Source organism: Dromiciops gliroides, chromosome 1 (genome assembly GCF_019393635.1).
Source record: "Dromiciops gliroides isolate mDroGli1 chromosome 1, mDroGli1.pri, whole genome shotgun sequence".
Lineage (NCBI taxonomy): Eukaryota > Metazoa > Chordata > Mammalia > Microbiotheria > Microbiotheriidae > Dromiciops > Dromiciops gliroides.
In genome coordinates this window covers 523,304,525-523,322,756 of record NC_057861.1, presented here as the reverse complement: position 1 = coordinate 523,322,756, position 18,232 = coordinate 523,304,525, and the positions used below count along the sequence as shown (strand labels likewise).

The window sequence follows — 18,232 nt, the reverse complement described above, 5'->3', positions numbered from 1 at the left end:
CGCTCTTTTGAGAGTCAGCAGATCTGAAAGCCTGTTTTGAAAAGCCTCCCTCATTTTGTAGCTAAAGCAGTTTTGAGGAGAGAGGGATATCTTTTTTAACAAATCACATCTGTTTGGGGGTTGTCATTGCTGATTATCTTCTATTTCTTGATGTGTTTTTAGCTGGTTGCCCAGAATAGAGAGTCATGGGCTCTTGGAGAAAATCACCACACCAATAAAAGAGAGAGTTGTGCTCCTAGGAAATCTCATGGTTTTCTCCTGCCTGTGCTCATTACTGCCTGCCTCCTACCATACTATTTGTGATCCTTTGGTCCCTAAACATGGTTGTCTGCCTATAGCATTTCAAAGAGCTTTTAAGCCTAGGAAATTCTGTTACTCTCCCTTGATGTTGCTTCTCTAAATCTTTTGAGAACATAAGCAACACCTAACAACTTCAGCAGATCTACTCTACCCATTGTAGCACGTGCCAAATGCCAACCCTTGTGTGTGTGTGTGTGTGTGTGTGTGTGCGCGCGCGCGCGCGTTGGGGGTCCATGATGAGAAGAGGGGGCAACTTTGTTTTGTTAATTCTCACAGTTTGACCTTGGGGACAAAACTAAAAGTAAATGGTTGAAAAACAAAAAAGGTCCTGTGAAAAAAAATTAGCACCACCCCAGGAAGTTCTAGAAAGTCCCAGATGCCACTCCCAATTCCTTTGTGTAGTGTGAAAATGAGAGGTTTATGGAGCTGTTTGATCACTTGCAACTTGTAGAAAACTCACTTACTTTTACCCCGGGCTATTACTGAAGTAGGGGTGCCTTAACATATTACCTAGGGGAAAGATCTGTTAATCTTTGCCTTTCTCTTGGATTCTGAATGAATATGGAGTGATACCTGAGCTTAGAGGAATAGAAAAAAAAAATTGAGGAGGTCTACAAAGCCTGAGTTGGGTTTGCCAGCAATAAAATACTCCCCAAAGTTCAGAATTAGGAGCAGAAGAAGTAATCCTATCAATATACTTGAATTTACTTGAATGAGTAGCTTTCATCATCATATTCCAACTCATCATCATCATCGTCATTCAGCAGACCATACTTAAATTTCCGATAGACTGTGCCATCTTGCCCCATGTAGACAATGTCATCATCTTCATCTTCATCATAGTCCCGGTCTCTGTATTCGATAACTTGGTCCTGATGGGAGTTGGTGCTCTCTCGATAGCTGCTTTTATAGGAAGAAAAAGCCTTGCTTTGGTCTGACAGTTTCTCGTATCGAGCCTTTTGGGATTTGGCTCTGGATCTCTTCCAGATGTAGACTGCGACCCCAAGGAGGAGGATCAGCATGATGGAGGAAGTGATGAGAAGACCTGTCCGCTTTGTCCTCTCACCTTTGGGTATAGTCACACCATATCGAAAGCTGCACTCCTCTAGAGGAAGATGGGACCAAAAGAAAGCAAGAAAGAAGGGGGGAGGGGGGGAGAAAATAAGTGTTGGAGGTTAGCTGTTTGGAAATTGTATTCTAGATGCTAGAGGCACTAAATGTTACTCTAGTTTCCATGGAGGAAACACCTCTGGATGCCTAAAGAATTGAATTTTATATATCTGGACAAGTATTTCCAGGACAAAGGGGGCCACAAGGATTTTTCCAATACCCATACCATGGGGGGTCAACCCCAAAAGACTTCCAATTGTCCCCTGAATTCTCCCAAATTCCCCTTCCCTCAAAGGCAATATTGGAAAAGTCTATTCATGTTCCTAATTCTTACTTTCTTGGAACATAAAGCCATCTGTAATCTAGTTCCTACCTACCTTTCTAGTTTTCTTTCATATTCTGTTCAAGTAAGAAAGACTTAAATCCTGACTTGGGGTGGGGGATAAGAGTTATATTTTAAAACTTTGTTTCTGACATCTGTCTTCATAATTTTCAGAAATGAAAGGTTAGTCAGCCAACAAAGGATTATTTCCTTATTTCTCATCCCCAGATGAATGGAAACTACCACAGGTTATAAAGGGAAGAACAGGAGACAACAAAAGATGGATCTTTGTTTTTCCATCACCAGAGAAGGTTGTAATTTGTTGCCAGGTGATTGTGGGGACTTCGTCTTTATTCCCAAAATGAGGATAGTCACTTAAGTAGACTGATATGACATAGAGAAAAGTTATTCTTTGGGGAAAAGAGGAGAGATACTTGGGGAAATTATGGTGACATTTAAAAAAAGATATTAAAACAAGCTCATTTATAATTTTATTAATGTAGTCTAATATCTCAGGTCATTCAGTTGATATAATGAGATTGAAGTTACCTAATACCTCTAAAGCTATGCGATACAGTTTATAGAGCCCTGGACTTGGAGTCAGAAATACCTGAGTTCAAATTTGACCTCAAATACTAGCTGTATATCCCTCTACAAGTTTAACCTCTATCTGCCTCAGTTTCCTCCTCTGTCAAATGGGTGTAGTAATAGTATCAACCTACTAGGGTAATTGTAAAGATAAAATAATATTCATAAAGCATTTAGTATAGTGCCCGACCCATTTGTTGTTCAGTTGTGTTTGATGCTTCGTGACCCTATGGACCAAATTGTCCATGGGGTTTTCTTGTCAAATATACTGGTGATTTTTCTTTTTCTTCTCCAATGGATTAAAGCAAACAGAGTTTAAGTGACATTTCAGTGGTCACGAAGCTGGTATGTTTGCGATCAGATTTGAACTGAGGTTTTTCTCACGTCAGGCCCAGTACTCTATTCACTGAGCCACCTAGCTGCCTCCTAGGTGAACAAAGGTTAAGTGACTTGCACAAGGTCATTGTTCATCCTTTTTTCTCAAAGAGGACCATGATATGAGGGTGATATCATGATTTGCACTGATTTGGAATTTTAAGTGGTGGAAGGCAGTGCAAAGTCACCTACCTTACTCTCCCCTAGAGCCATTTGTATCCAGTGGCAAGGTTACATATGTATATATGTATGTATATAAAAACATACATACATACATATATACATCCATCTATCTATCTATCTATCTATCTATCTATCTATCTATCTATCTATCTATCTATCTATCTATCTATCTGTCTATCTATTGATGACTGGAGATGGCCCCAGGTTATTTAAGGCAATTGGGGTTAAGTGACTTGCCCAGGCTCACACAACTAGTAAGTGTCTGAGGTAAGATTTGTTTTTTTTAATGTTAATTTTAAAAAATTATTTTATTTTATTTTTTGGTTAGGCAATTGGGGTTAAGTGATTTGCCCAGGGCCACACAGCTAGGAAGTGTCAAGTGTCTGAGGCTGGATTTGGACTCAGGTCCTCCTGAATCCAGGGCTGGGGCTTTATCCCACTGTGCCACCTACCTGCCCCTGAGGTGGGATTTGAACTCAGGTCCTCTTGACTCCAGGGCCAGTGCTCTATCCACTATGCCACTTAGCTGCTCCAGCTAGATGTGCCTGGCACATAGTAGGTACTTAATCAAATTTTAATTAAAAATATTTTTTCACATGAACTCTTTTCTAGCCAAATCTCTTCTGTCCCCTCTCCTAAAAGTGCAGTTGCTAACCTCCAACTATCTTTGATGAATAATAACTCTAATATTTATATAGCAATGTAGGTTTGCAAAGGGTGTTACACAATCATCTCATTTGATTTTGGAGGTTCTAGCTCTCTGAAGCCAGGCCTTAAGTCTCAACCTTCAGAATACAAGACTGCTGCTATATCACAACTACTTCACATTGTCTCCTCACAATAAAAATCATCATATGTTTCAGTAGCAGTAAGCTTTGGCTTGATTGTATCTATACTGTTAGCTACTATAACACCAAGGAAGCACTTGGTAATTATTTTTTTATCACTCTTTTTTTTTTTTGGCAGGGCAATGAGGGTTAAGTGACTTGCCCAGGGTCACACAGCTAGTAAGTGTCAAGTGTCTGAGGCCAGATTTGAACTCAGGTCCTCCTGAATCCAGGGCTGGTGCTCTATCCACTGCGCCACCTAGCTGCCCCTTTTTTATTACTCTTAAAGCTTTCAGAGATTTGTCCTTCCAACATGCTTTAATGATTTCCCCCCTATCCCTTGTTAATCCATTTCTCTTAGGGGACAACCCAAACCTTAGGAATGAAGACGAGGTCACCACAAGTTGCGCTGCAATTCATCCCAAAGTACTCTGCATTAGGGCTGAGTTTTTCAGTAAAGTAGACACTGGTGCTTAATAAAAATTCATGGGGCAGCCAGGTGGCACAGTGGATAGAGTACTGGCCCTGGATTCAGGAGGATCTGAGTTCAAATCCGACCTCAGACACTTGACACTTACTAGCTATGTGACCCTGGGCAAGTCACTTAACCCCTATTGCCTCACCAAAAAAGAAGAAGAAAAAAAAAGAAAGAAAAAAGAAATTCATTAGAATCCCACAGATAAGGGGCAGCTAGATGGTGCAGTGGATAGAGCACTGGCCCTGGAGTCAGGAGTACCTGAGTTCAAATCTGGCCTCAGACACTTAACACTTACTAGCTGTGTGACCCTGGGCAAGTCACTTAACCCCAACTGCCTCAAAAAAACAAAAAGAATCCCACAGATTATCCTCTCAAAGTGAGTTGAAGCTCTGAATGATGCTAGTAATAAAGGTGAAGCTTTTCTCTGGCATGCATTCATTGACATATGGCAATAAAAGGCCTTAGTTTCTGGTTATCAGGGGCATTGATATTATCCTTTTTTTCCCCCAGGGCAATTGCCCCAAAACAATTATTCTTAATTGACACACTAAGGATATGAGGACAGTAAGGTCTACAGATAGATATATGTTTATGAGGAACTGAGGAAACCATCTGTTGTTGGTCACAGTGGGGTGGGGGGGGTGGGGGGGCAGTTGACAGGGAGTTGGAGAAGTGAAAGGAGAAGAAGGAAGGGTTATTATTTGGAACTGCATTTGGGCACTGTTGTCAAGCCAGCAGCAGATATTTCATCGAATTCAATTAAACACATTTTTATTAAGCCCCCTCAAGGAGTAAGGTTTTATGCTAAGTTTTAGAGATGCAAAACAGATACAAATACAAAACAAAAGAAAATAACATTCCAAGCCCTCCAAGAGAGTTGCTTTTACTTTGGGGTGGGGGTGGGGCAGGAATTCAAGATGAAGACAGAAGCAAATGCAAGAGACAGAGATAGGGACAAGAAGAGATAGGGAAAGGGACCAGACTTGTTATTTCACTGTGATAGGAGGAAACTCCCTTAATCCCTTTATCAGTATAGGTCAGCACCTCCTCTGCTGAATGCTGAAAGGATCAGACTTCTCTAGGGTCACAAATAAAAAGAAAATATAAATATAATTTTGAGTGAGAGAGGGCACTGATAATAGGGGGAGTCAGGAACCTCTCCTCCCCTTCCTGTGCCTACCATTAGAAGTGGCATATGACCTGTGCTCTGAATGAAATTATTCTGTGAGTGGAAGTGCAAAGATATGGACATAAGAAATACACTATTTTGTACATGAAAGGAAAATTAATATAAGCCTAACCTTAAATTTTCCTCATGTTCCAAAGGTACAAATTTAACAAGTATTTTGGTTGTACAATGCTAAACCAGAAGCCCAGTTAAAGGATACATTTGCCTAGAGTATATTGGTAGGAGAAATATTGTTTAAGGTCTTCTTGAATATTTAGTTGTATGGGAGATGGAATGATGCCCCTGCTGGGAGGAACATTGCAAGCTCTGACCTGAGGGGAGATGTGACTTTAGCATCCGGAAACTGGCTGGCCAGCACCCAGGAACTTGTTTCTGTAGAGCCGCCTGTTAGACTTGTCGATCAGAGCTACCAGCCAATTGGCTTGGAGCTGTGTGTGTGTGGACGACTCTTTTTCCTGTTGGAGAGGAGGCTTCTAGGAAGAGGAAAGGGCAAGGGCTCTCTTTTTCACTGGGACCTCGTGTGGAGTGGAGCTGAGACACTGGCTCCCTTAGATAGATAGATGAAGGCATCTTGGCCTCTTTCTCTCTCCTCTCCAAATTCTTATGCTCCTTAATAAATGCTTAAAAGGGGGCAGCTAGGTGGTGCAGTGGATAGAGTACTGGCCCTGGAGTCAGGAGGACCTGAGTTCAAATCTGGCCTCAGACACTTGACACTTATTAGCTGTGTGACCCTGGGCAAGTCACTTAACCCCAGTTGCCTCACCAAAAAACCCAAAACAAACAAACAAAAAATAAAATAAACCCCAAAACAAAACAAAAAGAAAGCTCAAATAAATGTTTAAAAGTCTAAACTCTTGCTAAAGTTTCTAATTTATTGGTGACCACTCATTAGATTTTTGGACAGTCTATCTAGAATTTTAGCCACCTTACAGATTGCAACTTTACAGTTGATATAATTATAGTCAGACTAAAGTCATAGGTACTGGTGTGTTGGTTGTGGGGTTTGGAGACTTTTAAAGTATATATGGGCATATATCACAAACAAGCCACAAATGCACCTGTGATTTCAAGAGTGGAAGGAATTCTCAGTGTTGAGATTTCCTCTGTAGATGAAGATCTGCAGTTTTCCTGTAATATATGGTCTGAGTTTCTTGAGGGTACTGAGAAGTTAGGTGACTTGCCCAGGGCCACACAGCTAGTATGTGTCAGTCAATCAACACAGATCTTTCTGACTTCAGGGTTAGTCTTTTCTCCCTGGGCTACAAAATCATCCACTGACATCATTAATTAGTTCTATTAAAAACATGACCAGGTTAAAACAACTCAGTTTATTAGATAGGAACAATACCTCAGACAATCAGTAAATTATTTCATGGTAGGCTTTGTAACATTATGGGGTTTGGTTTTTATGTTAGCCATGTTATTAAGAAACAATATTGGGGGCGGGGGGACTAGGTGGCACAGTGGATAAAGCACTGGCCTTGGACTCAGGAAGACCTGAGTTCAAATCTGGCCTCAGACACTTGACACTTAATAGCTGTGTGACCCTGGGCAAGTCACTTAACCCTCATTGCCACGCAAAAACAAACAAACAAACAAAAAGAAAAGAAACATATTGGGGAATGCGGGTGGGTGGGTAGGAAGGGTTAAGTACTTCAGATCAGGCTTTCTCATTATGTAGCCCTATCTCAACAATGGCAGCTAGGTGGTGTAGTAGACAGAGCATTGGGTCTGGAGTCAGAAAGACCTGAGTTCAAATCTGGTCTCAGACTCTTACTAGCTGTATGACCCTGGGCAAGTCATTTCACCTTGTTTGCCTCATTTTCCTCATCTGTCAAATGAAATAGAGAAGGAAATGGCAAACCACTCCAGTATCTTTAACAAGATAACCCCAAGTGGGGTCACACAGAGTCAGACATAACTGAAAATGATTAAACAACAACAACATCCCAACATTGACTATGTTGACATCACAGCCTGAAAAGAACAAGGGAACAACCCCCCAAAACAAAAAAGAAGCATAAAATGAATTCTTTGGTCAAGGAAATCATCCCCATCTCTTCCCTATCCATCCCTCCTCCTCAGCCTGACCAGGGGCCTTTTCCATACCTACCCAAGTTGTGTGCTCACCTGTGGTCTCTTGGCAGTCACAGCAGTCATGAACATGTATGTCAGCTGAGCTGTTACAGCAGGGGAGGCAGCGGCCATCCTCTATATACAGCATCATGTAAGCCGGACACATGGTACAGTTGTTGGGGCCTGGGCCCTTACACTCAATGCAACTTTCATGGCATTTGTCACATTCAAAATTTTCTCCCTAAAAATAACCACCAAAAATTCATTAAAAAATAATGCATGGGGGCAGCTAGATGGTGCAGTGGATAGAGCACCGGCCCTGGAGTCAGGAGTACCTGAGTTCAAATCTGGCCTCAGACACTTAACACTTACTAGGTGTGTGACCCTGGGCAAGTTATTTAACCCCAATTGCCTCACTTAAAAAAAACAACAAACAAACAAAAAATAATGCATGGGATCACCATTCAAGAGTGGGAAGGAATTCATTGAAGGACCCTTACTGGAGGGCTTAGACTTGTTAATTCATAAACCACATAAGGTTGAAGCTGGAAGGGGCCTGAAAGATCAAGATAATACAATCCCTCACCTCCAAAGGGAAGAATACACCCAAAGAGGTTAACTAACTTGCCTGAAGTCACATAGTGTGCCAGATGGTAAACAGTAGAGCCTGAGTCTCCTGATAATTCAGTAACTCTGTCACAGCTCTTTACAAAATCTGAAGAGTGGAGTGGCAGTACTGGGCTCTGTTATCACAACTAGGAAGATAAGGGCTCTGAGCTATAGGAACAAGGAGGTAGCAATGGATACAATAGCCCAGAAGACTATATCAATCGGCCTCTCTCTTACTCTCTGGTTGTTTTGAATTCAGTTTTGTTTCAATTTAACAAGTCTCTGTTTTCTTCAAGCAGCAGATAAAAGCTTGGAGAACCAGAAATTTTGGATATGTTTTCATTAACCTGTCCCACTTTATTACTGATGTTTCAGAGCTATCTTTCATGGAAGGAAATAGAGAGGGAGACCCAGTGAACTCTCTGTGGCAGATCAGTGATTATCTGTTATTCCTAAATAGCGTTTTTCACATATTTCTACTGTCACTCTTTATTGTGTGTGCTCCTTGGAGAGGTCTTGGGCCGTGCTGAGAGCTATTCAAGGTGTTATGCACAGACAGAGGTTGAAGGTTTTGGGTGTTTATACATTTGTCTACAATGGTTGCAGTATCATTCCTGACAACGTTTCTCAAGCCTTTCCCTGTCTGTTGGGAATGCCTTGATCAGAGATTGGGGAACCCTTTCAGCCAGGGGGCATGGGACCCTGGCATACAATGATACTATCACAACCAACTCTTCTGGTTCCAATGCAGTTGTTTTCTTGATTTTCTTCTGAGACAGGACAGTAAAATGAAGAGAAAAGCTTGCAGTCAAGAAGAGCTGGGTTTAGGTCCTGTTTTGCACTAGAAATCATTGTGATGGACATTTCCTAGAGTCAACCTCTGAGCAATAATTAGCCAAGCCAGAAGGAAGCTTTAGAGAGTAGAATGTTGATATACCCCTTGGCAGTCAGCTGCCTTATTGTGTTGACTACTCTCTCCATAATCTCTTACATCCTGTCTTCTTCACTCACAATGCCATCATCCTAGTTCAAGCCCTCATTACCTCTCACTCACATTGTCATTATAAAATCCTAAGTGATCACTTTGCTGTCAATATCCCCCATTTTCTATTATAGAGCCATTCTTTCAGAGTTTACAAAATCATTAAGAATAAACAAGGGTTGGGGGCAGCTAGGTGGCACAGTGGATAAAGCACCAGTCCTAGATTCAGGAAGACCTCAGTTCAAATATGACCCCAGACACTTGATACTTACTAGCTGTGTGACCCTGGGCAAGTCACTTAACCCACATTGCCCCCCCCCAAAAAAAAAAGAATAAACAAGGGTCACGGAGCTGAGCTGTGGCCATGTCTTGGGAATGCTATGAGACTCTACTCAGATTCAATAGATAGATATTCAAGGCATTTTTATACTGACTGTCTGTCTTCTAGTGCTGGTTTCTTCTAGTCTGACTAACCTGAGCATTTCAGTGTGGAGAGAGGAGGAGCCAATAACAAGTCAGGCTCCAAGAAGCTTGCAGGGGCTTACATTTGGCATCATTTCTTAATGTGGAGCATGAGCCTTAACTTTTCTATTAGAACTCAAGCTCCATGAGTGCAGAGATTGTGTGTGTGTGTGTGTGTGTGTGTGTGTATGTGTGTGTGTGTGTGTGAAATCTTTGTATCCTCAGGAACTGAGATAGTGCAGTAAAGTGGTAAGTAGAGTGGAGTCAGATAGAGCTGGGTTTCATGCTGTCTGTGTCACCCTGTGCAAGCTATTTAAACTCTCATTGTCCCAGACAAGGTCATGATCTTCATTGGTAAAGGGATTTTTCTTACTGAAAGTTGCATAAACTAATGGAATCATAGGCATAGTCCAAAATACTATGGCATAGGACCTAGCAAGATCTCTGTCTCTGTCTGTTTCTCTGTCTTTGTCTCTGTCTCTCACTGTATTTCTCTCTCTCTCTGTCTCTCTCTGTATTTGTTTCTGTCTGTTTCTCTCTGTCTCTGTGTCTCTTTCTCTCTCTCTCTGGAGGCAATAGGGGTTAAATGACTTACCCAGAGTCGCACATAGTTAATAAGTGTCTGAAGACAAATATGAACTCAGGACCTCCTGCATCTAGGGCTGGTGCTCTATTCACTGTCACCTAGCTGCCCCTGTAAGTTCTCTTTCATCTTACCACAGAGAGTATGGAAAAAGTGAAACAACTCAAAATATTCAGTACCTCGCCTACTCTGTATTCTCCAGTAAGACAATCTGAGTTGCAGATTCCTCCTATGAGATGGTAGCTCCACATGCAGGATAAGCAGTTCAAGGGTCCCTTTCCTAAGAGAAAAGAAAGAAAAAAAAGAACTTGACTGTCAATATATCCCATTCATGTCTTTGGTTATTAAAAACAACTCTGTCAGACTTTGAGAATCATAGAATAGAGAGCAGGACAAGACTTCTGAGATCATCTCATCCAACTTCTTCATTTTATATGGGAAGAAATTGAGAACCAGAGAAATTAAGTGGCCAAAGTCACACAGGTCCTTCTGACTCCAAATCCAGTGATCTTTGAGGTACTGTGTCAAGTTAAATGGAGCATAATGGAGGAGCAAAATGAGTATACACACACACACACACACACACACACACACACACACATATATTTAAAGGTCAGTGTCTACATAACCAAAAAGAAAGTGGAGATTTAGAAATAAAGTCATCCCATATAGACTTACAAAATGTAAAATTCAGGCTTTAGATTATACATAGTTCAAAGGAAAAAAAAATTAAAAAAAAATAAATAGATGGGTGTGTGTGTTTGTACTCATGATGGAAATAAGGAAAATACTGCCCCCTCTGCAGCCTCTAGTTGTTATTTTGTCCACTATTTAAGTAGCTTTGAGCTTGATATCAGCAGGGGAGACATCATACTGAACCAAATGGCAGCATTAGAAGCAAGTTGCCTTTATTCACCTAACAGGCTTATGCCAAATTCTCATTTTCCTACAGATGGTTGTGGCATTGGAGTCCTCAATTTACTGCTCTTACCCCAACACAACAACGAGGACCAGTGTCCTTTCCCCCTCCTCTAATTTAAAACACCTAGAGAATCATTTATCCAAAGACTCCCTAGTTAGTAAACAATAAGCTAATAAGCTACAAAAGTGGATAAAGGGTTTGCTATCAGTCCAAATCACACACACACACACACAAAATTAAAATTAAAATTAAAAAAAGAAAAGAATACCTATCTCGCCCCCCTCCCCCGCTGCCCCAAAAAAGCACTTTTACACAGTCTTTTAGACAGACGCAGAGAGTTGCTACCTGAAGAATAGTAGATTAAGCGACAGAACATCTGAGTTCTAGTCTTTTTTTTTTTTGGTAAGGCAATTGGGGTTAAGTGACTTGCCCAGGGTCATACACCTAGTAATTGCTAAGTGTCTGAGGCTGGATTTGAACTCAGGTACTCCTGAATCCAGTTCCAGTGCTCTATCCACTGTGCCACCTAGCTGCCCACTGAGTTCTAGTCTTATCTCTGTCATTAACTCCTTTCACTTTGGACAAATCATTTAATTTCTCTGGGTCTTAGTTTTCTCTTATTGAAAATGAAGGTTTTGGAATATTCGTCATAGGCCCCTTTTGGGTTTCTCATTCTTTGGTTCTCTTATGAAGGATGTTACAATTTTAAAAAGAGCCCTGGTAGTGAAGTGAGCAGAACCAAGAGAACATTGTGCACAAAGACAGTAATGCTGTTTGATGAAGAACTGTGAATGACAACTATTCTCAGCAATACAACTATCCAAGACAATCCCAAAGGACTAATGATGATTATCCACCTCCAAAGAAAGAACTGATATTGATTGAACACAGACTGAAGCATGCTGTTTTCCACTTTCTTTCATTTTTTCTTTAATTTATTCAAGTTTTCTTGTTCAAAATGACTAATATGGTAATGTTTTACATAATTGCACATGTATAGCCTATATCTGATGGCTTATTTCCTCTGGGAGGGGGGAAGGGAGGGAAGGAGGCATAAAATTTAGAATTCAAAACTATAAATAAAAATGTTTATTTATTTAAAGAGAGAGAGAGAGAGAGAGAGAGAGAGAGAGAGAGAGAGAGAGAGCGCCCTGGATAGTGAGACACAAGACCTGAGTCTAGAGAATTCATTTGCCACTATCTATGTGATATTGGGTAAGTCTTAATCTCTGGGCTTCAGCTTCCAACTGTGTAAAACAAAAGGTGTTGATTAGATGACCTCCAAGGGTCCCTTTCCTCTCTATGTCTGTGAATCTATGATATATACAAAGGTGCTTTTTTTTTTGAATAGGCAGAGTTTTTTGGTTACTCATTCATTAAAGCACAGTACAATGTCATAGAGAGGCATAGATCTAAATCAGTGGAGAAATTACCCCCATAGACCAAATCTTTGAACTATCAAAGGACTGAAATAAGTAAGCAGAGTTATTATTCCCTGGGTGTGTCTCCTCTGCCCTCCCCAAACAAAACACCCTACTCCTCCTTTGATGTGGGAAATCACTGCCAGGAATACTGGGGGAACATGTTCTTGATTTCCTGTGTTTAGAACTCAAAATGCCCTTTCTCATAGTCACAGTACAATCAAGCTCTGTCAGATGCAGGTGAAATAGAATGCCTCGTCTCATTATGGGTTAAATAGACTTCTGTGGGTGGGTCTGGGAACCTAATCATAGATCACAGCATTGGTTCTATGCTATGTTTCAAACAGCCAACTTGGCAGAAGGTTTTTGGGCACTGTCCATTCATGCTTGCTATTGGAAAAGTATTTCAAGGGTAATTATGTGGAGGAGGAATTAGATCTGTTCTGTTTGACTCCAGAAGGTGAAACCAGGAGCAATGAGTGGGAAAACCTAGACTTGATGTCAGGAAAGCCTTCATTCCTTTAGGGCTTTTCAAAAGTGGGACCTGTGGGTTCCTTCTCATGGGAAGTATTCAGGCAAAAGCTAGAAGACCAAGACTTGTTGTGTATATTTATGTGGGGGATTCCTTTGGGCATGAGCTGGAGTAGATGAGCTCTGAGATCCTTCCAACTATCACATTGAAAATTCTGTGATAAATCTGGGGCTGCACTGGTCCCATCAGATAGTCCTCTGGTCTAAATTCAGATTTCCTTCTGAATGATCTTTTCATCCAAAATTCAGGAATATCATTGTGGGACCTGGAATCAGAAGTGATCCATCACTTGCATTCTTGTTCCTTTCACTTTCATTCTGAAAACTGTTTGAACTTTGTTGTTTTGTTTTGTCTTCAAGACTTGATCTCTCATCTCATCTAAGCTGGAAGTAAGGAGTAGTCACTCATGCACTCGATCCCTCTGCTGATTAGCAGGGAAGCTTCGACCTGTTCTGTTTCCAGCCTGGGCTGTGTAATGTTTGGAATGATACCACCTGCTGGAGATTTACTGCAGGACACTCTGCCATGAGGAGAAGGCGTCTAAGGGCAAGACATGAGGCTCTTTGGCGTCAGGAAGTGACGTTTGCTTGTGGAAGGAAGAGGGAGCGAGGCTGGCGCTCCCACTCACTCTGGACTCTGGTTGAGAGTGGAGCTAGGAATGCTCTCTCCCTTTAATAGACAGATGAATCTAGGCCTTTCCTCTTTCTCTTTACCAAATTCTTATTCTCCTTAATACATTCTTAAAAGTCTAACTCTTGGGGGCAGCTAGGTGGCGCAGTGGATAGAGCACTGGCCTTGGAGTCGGGAGTACCTGAGTTCAAATCCAGCCTCAGACACTCGACACTTATTAGCTGTGTGACCCTGGGCAAGTCACTTAACCCTCATTGCCTCACTAAAAAAAAAAGTCTAACTCTTGCTAACGCTTATCATTTATTGGCAACCACTCATTAGATATTTTAGACAGACTAGCTAAAATTTTAGCCCCTTACAGATGGTTCACTCATCCTTAGACAGCCTGATGGCCCCTCATATCCTGAGGGCTCACCATATTGTCTCCAGACTTAGGGAGGGTCTCTATTCAGATTCTGCAGCTCAGAATTTCCTTTCTGGAGGGATCCACCAGCCTCAGCCTTTTGGGCAGCAGAGATCACAGAATTGTTCCACCATGCTCCACCAATCTTTAGTCTCATTTACATGAAATCTGAATATCATAATTCTCTTCTTACTGCCTTCATTGCCAAGGCACATCTATACTGGCTACTTTTCCCATTTCGGGTTTTTAGACACAAAATCTCTATACCTAATCTATGCAATATCCCTTGCAAGAGGCATTATCTTAATTATCCCAGGATTGTAGAAAGATTCTAGATTTGGATTTAGGAGACCTATATTCAAATCCTGCTTTTGCTACTTGGTAAGTGTGTGACCTTGGGAAGTCACTTAAACACTGAGCCTCAGTTTCTGTATCTATAAAATCATGATAATAATACTTATACTATAAGCCTCAAAGATTCATACCAGGGAAAGTGCTTTATAAAACTTAAAGCACCACCTAAATGTGAGTGATTATTATTAATAAAAATACTAATTGGGGCAGCTAGGTGGTGCAGTGGATAGAGCACCAGCCCTGGATTCAGGAGGAGGACCTGAGTTCAAATCTGTCCTCAGACACATAACACTTACTAGCTGTATGACCCTGGGCAAGTCACTTAACCCCCATTGCCTCACCAAAAAAAAATAATAATACTAATTCATCACATTTATTATTATTGTTTTGTTTTGTTTTTGTGGGGCAATGGGGGTTAAGTGACTTGCCCAGGGTCACACAGCTAGTAAGTGTCAAGTGTCTGAGGCCGGATTTGAACTCAGGTACTCCTGAATACAGGGCCGGTGCTTTAACATTTTTTATTATTATTATTTTTTGGTGAGGCAGTTGGGGTTTAAGTGACTTGCCCAGGCTCACACAGCTAGTAATTAAGTGTCTGAGGTTGGATTTGAACTCAGGTCCTCCTGAATCCAGGGCCAGTGCTCTATCCACTGTAACACCTAGCTGCCTTAATTCATTACATTTAAATAGTGCTTTAAATTACCCATCTAGGGGGCAGCTAGGTGGCTCAGTGGATAAAGAACTGTCCCTGGATTCAGGAGTACCTGAGTTCAAATCCGACCTCAGACACTTGACACTTACTAGCTGTGTGACCCTGGGCAAGTCACTTAACCCCCATTGCCCCACCAAAAAAAAAACTACCCATCTAGTATCTGATTTTATCCTCACAACCCTGTTATGTAAAGGGAACAGGTATTGATAAAAGTGAGGAATGATCCCTAATCAATGTTTGTTAAACTGAACTATTATCCTCATTTGAAATTGGGAAAATTGATGCACAAAATAGCTAAATGACAGCAGAAATCACATAGCTAAAAGTTAAAGGGACATGATACCTACCTTGAAGTTTATCAGTGACAGTGTCATAACTGGAACCCAGGTTTTCTGACAGCCAGCTCAATATATTTTTCACTAATACATTGTCTAGCACATAGTAAGTACTTAATGAATGCCTTTATCTATCTATCTAGATCATGTTGCATTTCATTCCAGTAGAACATAAACTCCTTGGGGGCAGGGATTTTGGTTTTGTCTTTATGTACCCAGTTGGGATAGGTAGGTAATTCAGTGGATAGAGCAGTGGCCCTGAAGTTGGGAGGACCTGAGTTCAAATGTCATCTCAGACACTTACTAGCTGTGACCCTGGGCAAGTCACTTAACCCCATTTGCCTTAAAACATCTGGGCCCATCTCCAGTCATCCTGATATATATATATATTGCCAGTGGACCCTGATAGCTCTAGAGGAGAAAGTGGGGTTGGTGACCTTGCACAGCCCTCCCTCTTTTAAATCGAATTCACTGCAAGTCATGACATCACCCGGAAGTCATCCGGAACAAAGAACAACAACAAACAAAAACAATTCAAATGTACCCAGTCCCAAGTACAAAGCCAGGCATATAATAGTTGCTTTAATAGATGTTTGCTGAATCAAGAGACAGAGACAATAACCCTTCTGGCAGTTCTGAGATGAATACATTTTCTTGAGAAATATTCATTAATCACTGTTTCTAGGTTGCTACCAAGTGATAGTCCAATTGTCCTAACTCTTTCTTCCCAGAGACTGATTTGTTCTCTTTTGGAAGGAGATGGGTATAAGCCTATGAATGCAAATGTGAATTTCCCACCTAGATGTGGCTCTTTTCACCTGCATTTAATGTTTGAGGAAGTGTCTGCTGGAAGACCTCCCCAAATCTGACAGGAGTCCTGGATTCCTTTACAGTCTAGGGTGAACTCAGGTTAGAATGTACTGTACTTGGCTAAGCTACATGGGATGAAAACATTGGTACTCCCTAATGCCGACTGGTTGCCAACCTCTTTATTACATGATGGGATCAATGTTGATTTCTCCCTATGTTCTCCTCTCCTGATGGGGCTGCCCTTTCAAGACAGTCCAGTGATCTGTGCTTAGATGAGACCCAAGAAGAGTTAGAAGAAAGATGAAAAATGAACTCTCCAAGGGGAGCCTTTTCAAAGACTTCTTGTTCCATTTCATTTCAAAGTTTCGGATATCTAAGGCCTCGGGATTAGCAGAGAGAGATTTGGATGTAATTTCAGATGATCAAGATCCAAGACTCTGGAAGCATACACTCACGTCACAAACTCATAAGAAATTAGAAGCGAGTAAGGAGCCAGGTGATTTGCTGCCTGAAGATGCTTACTAGGAACAGTTGAAGGATGTGACAGGGGTAATAAGCTATTGCAGTACCTGCTTATTTCATGCTAAACACCTTTTGGGGGAGGAACAATGGATAGTTGAATACATTGGCCTTAAAGTAGTAAATTGAGGAGGTCTTGGTGAGATTCCAGGCATGCATGTATGTTTGTTGCTTTGTGTTATTAATTTCTTCATCAAGTCAATGCAAGACAAGAAGTATTTAATAAGCTCACATTATGTAACAGGCAATGCTAAGGTCTGAGGATACAAAGAAAGGCAAAAATAGGCCCAGCCCTCAAAGAACTCACATCATGAGGAAGACAACATGTAAACAACCATTTAAATACAAGACATAGACACAGTAATTTCAGAGGGAAGGCTCGTCTCCTGGGATGGATTAGAAATTTGTTGAGAGCAGAGACCATGCATGTTGAATATCCACTGGAGTACCCAGAACCCAGGACTTGATAAATGTTCAATTGTGATTTGTTACTTATGATAATCAAATACATATGTGGAGGGCATTGTGCTGTCTGCTATAGGGGGAAGAGAAGTTGTTTAAGATGTACTATTTGTCCTCAAGGAGTTCTAATGAACTGGGTAGACAAAATTAATATATGCGAATCATGTGGAGAATGAATTGTGGCTAAATTTCATGGTGTTAACTAATTTAACAGACATTCAGAGGAGGGAGGGAAGGATTAATGATAATAAAAATAAATCATAAATATATAATAAATAATAAATAAAAGGGTAATTGAAGAGGACTCCCTGGAAGTGTAGGGACTTGAGAGCCTTGAAAGATGGGCAGAATTTGAAAAGCCAAGGAGATAAGAACATATTTTAGCGTGAGAAGAACAGTGAGTACAAAAACTTGGGAGCCGGAAATGAGATACTAAATGGGAGATTTAAAGAGCTATCTAAATGTAAAATATTACTATTGTTAATAATAACAATTATATGGTGCTTTGAGTTCCACAAATCACTTTTCCTGATATGAACCTTTGAGGTTGGTAGCATAAGTATTATTGTCATGATTTTACAGATACTGAAACTGAGGCTCAGAGTCTAAGTGACTCGCCAATGGTCACCATACTTAGCAAGTATCAGAAGCAGGATTTGAACCCCAAGTCTCCTAAATCAAAGCCCAGAATCTTTCCTAGGGAGTTTAAGGGACAGTGAGGGGATGATGCTCCCCCTGCATCTCAGAAGCAGGAATCAAACAGAGGGGTTCCTGACTCCACACTTTTCATTGGACCACACCTGCTGGCAGGATGGGAGCAATGACAAATGAGGGTGGGTGGGCTTGATTCTGAAGGGCCTACAAAAGCTGTCATCCAACAGAAACAATACAGAAACAATGTAGAAGGTCAGAGTTGGAAAGCACCTTCCAACCCCCTCACTTTATGGATAAGGAAACTGAGCCCCAAAGAGGGGCTGTGACTTGTAGAAGTTTCACATGATGAGTTAGTTAATAACTCGAGTTTGAACTAGAACCCAGGTCTTCTTAT

The 18,232-nt window shown here is 41.1% G+C and overlaps 1 protein-coding gene across 1 annotated transcript in view; it reads right to left on the bottom strand.

Annotated features, from left to right (window-relative positions):
• Nucleotides 1-487: 487 nt before the first annotated feature.
• Nucleotides 488-18,232, bottom strand: part of PCSK5 (proprotein convertase subtilisin/kexin type 5) — a 649,923-nt gene continuing 632,178 nt past the window's right edge. The window contains 3 exon segments of the mRNA XM_043976670.1: nt 488-1,405; nt 7,503-7,689; nt 10,264-10,364. Of these exon segments, the coding sequence (XP_043832605.1) occupies nt 1,005-1,405; nt 7,503-7,689; nt 10,264-10,364 (689 nt within the window). The 3' untranslated portion in view covers nt 488-1,004.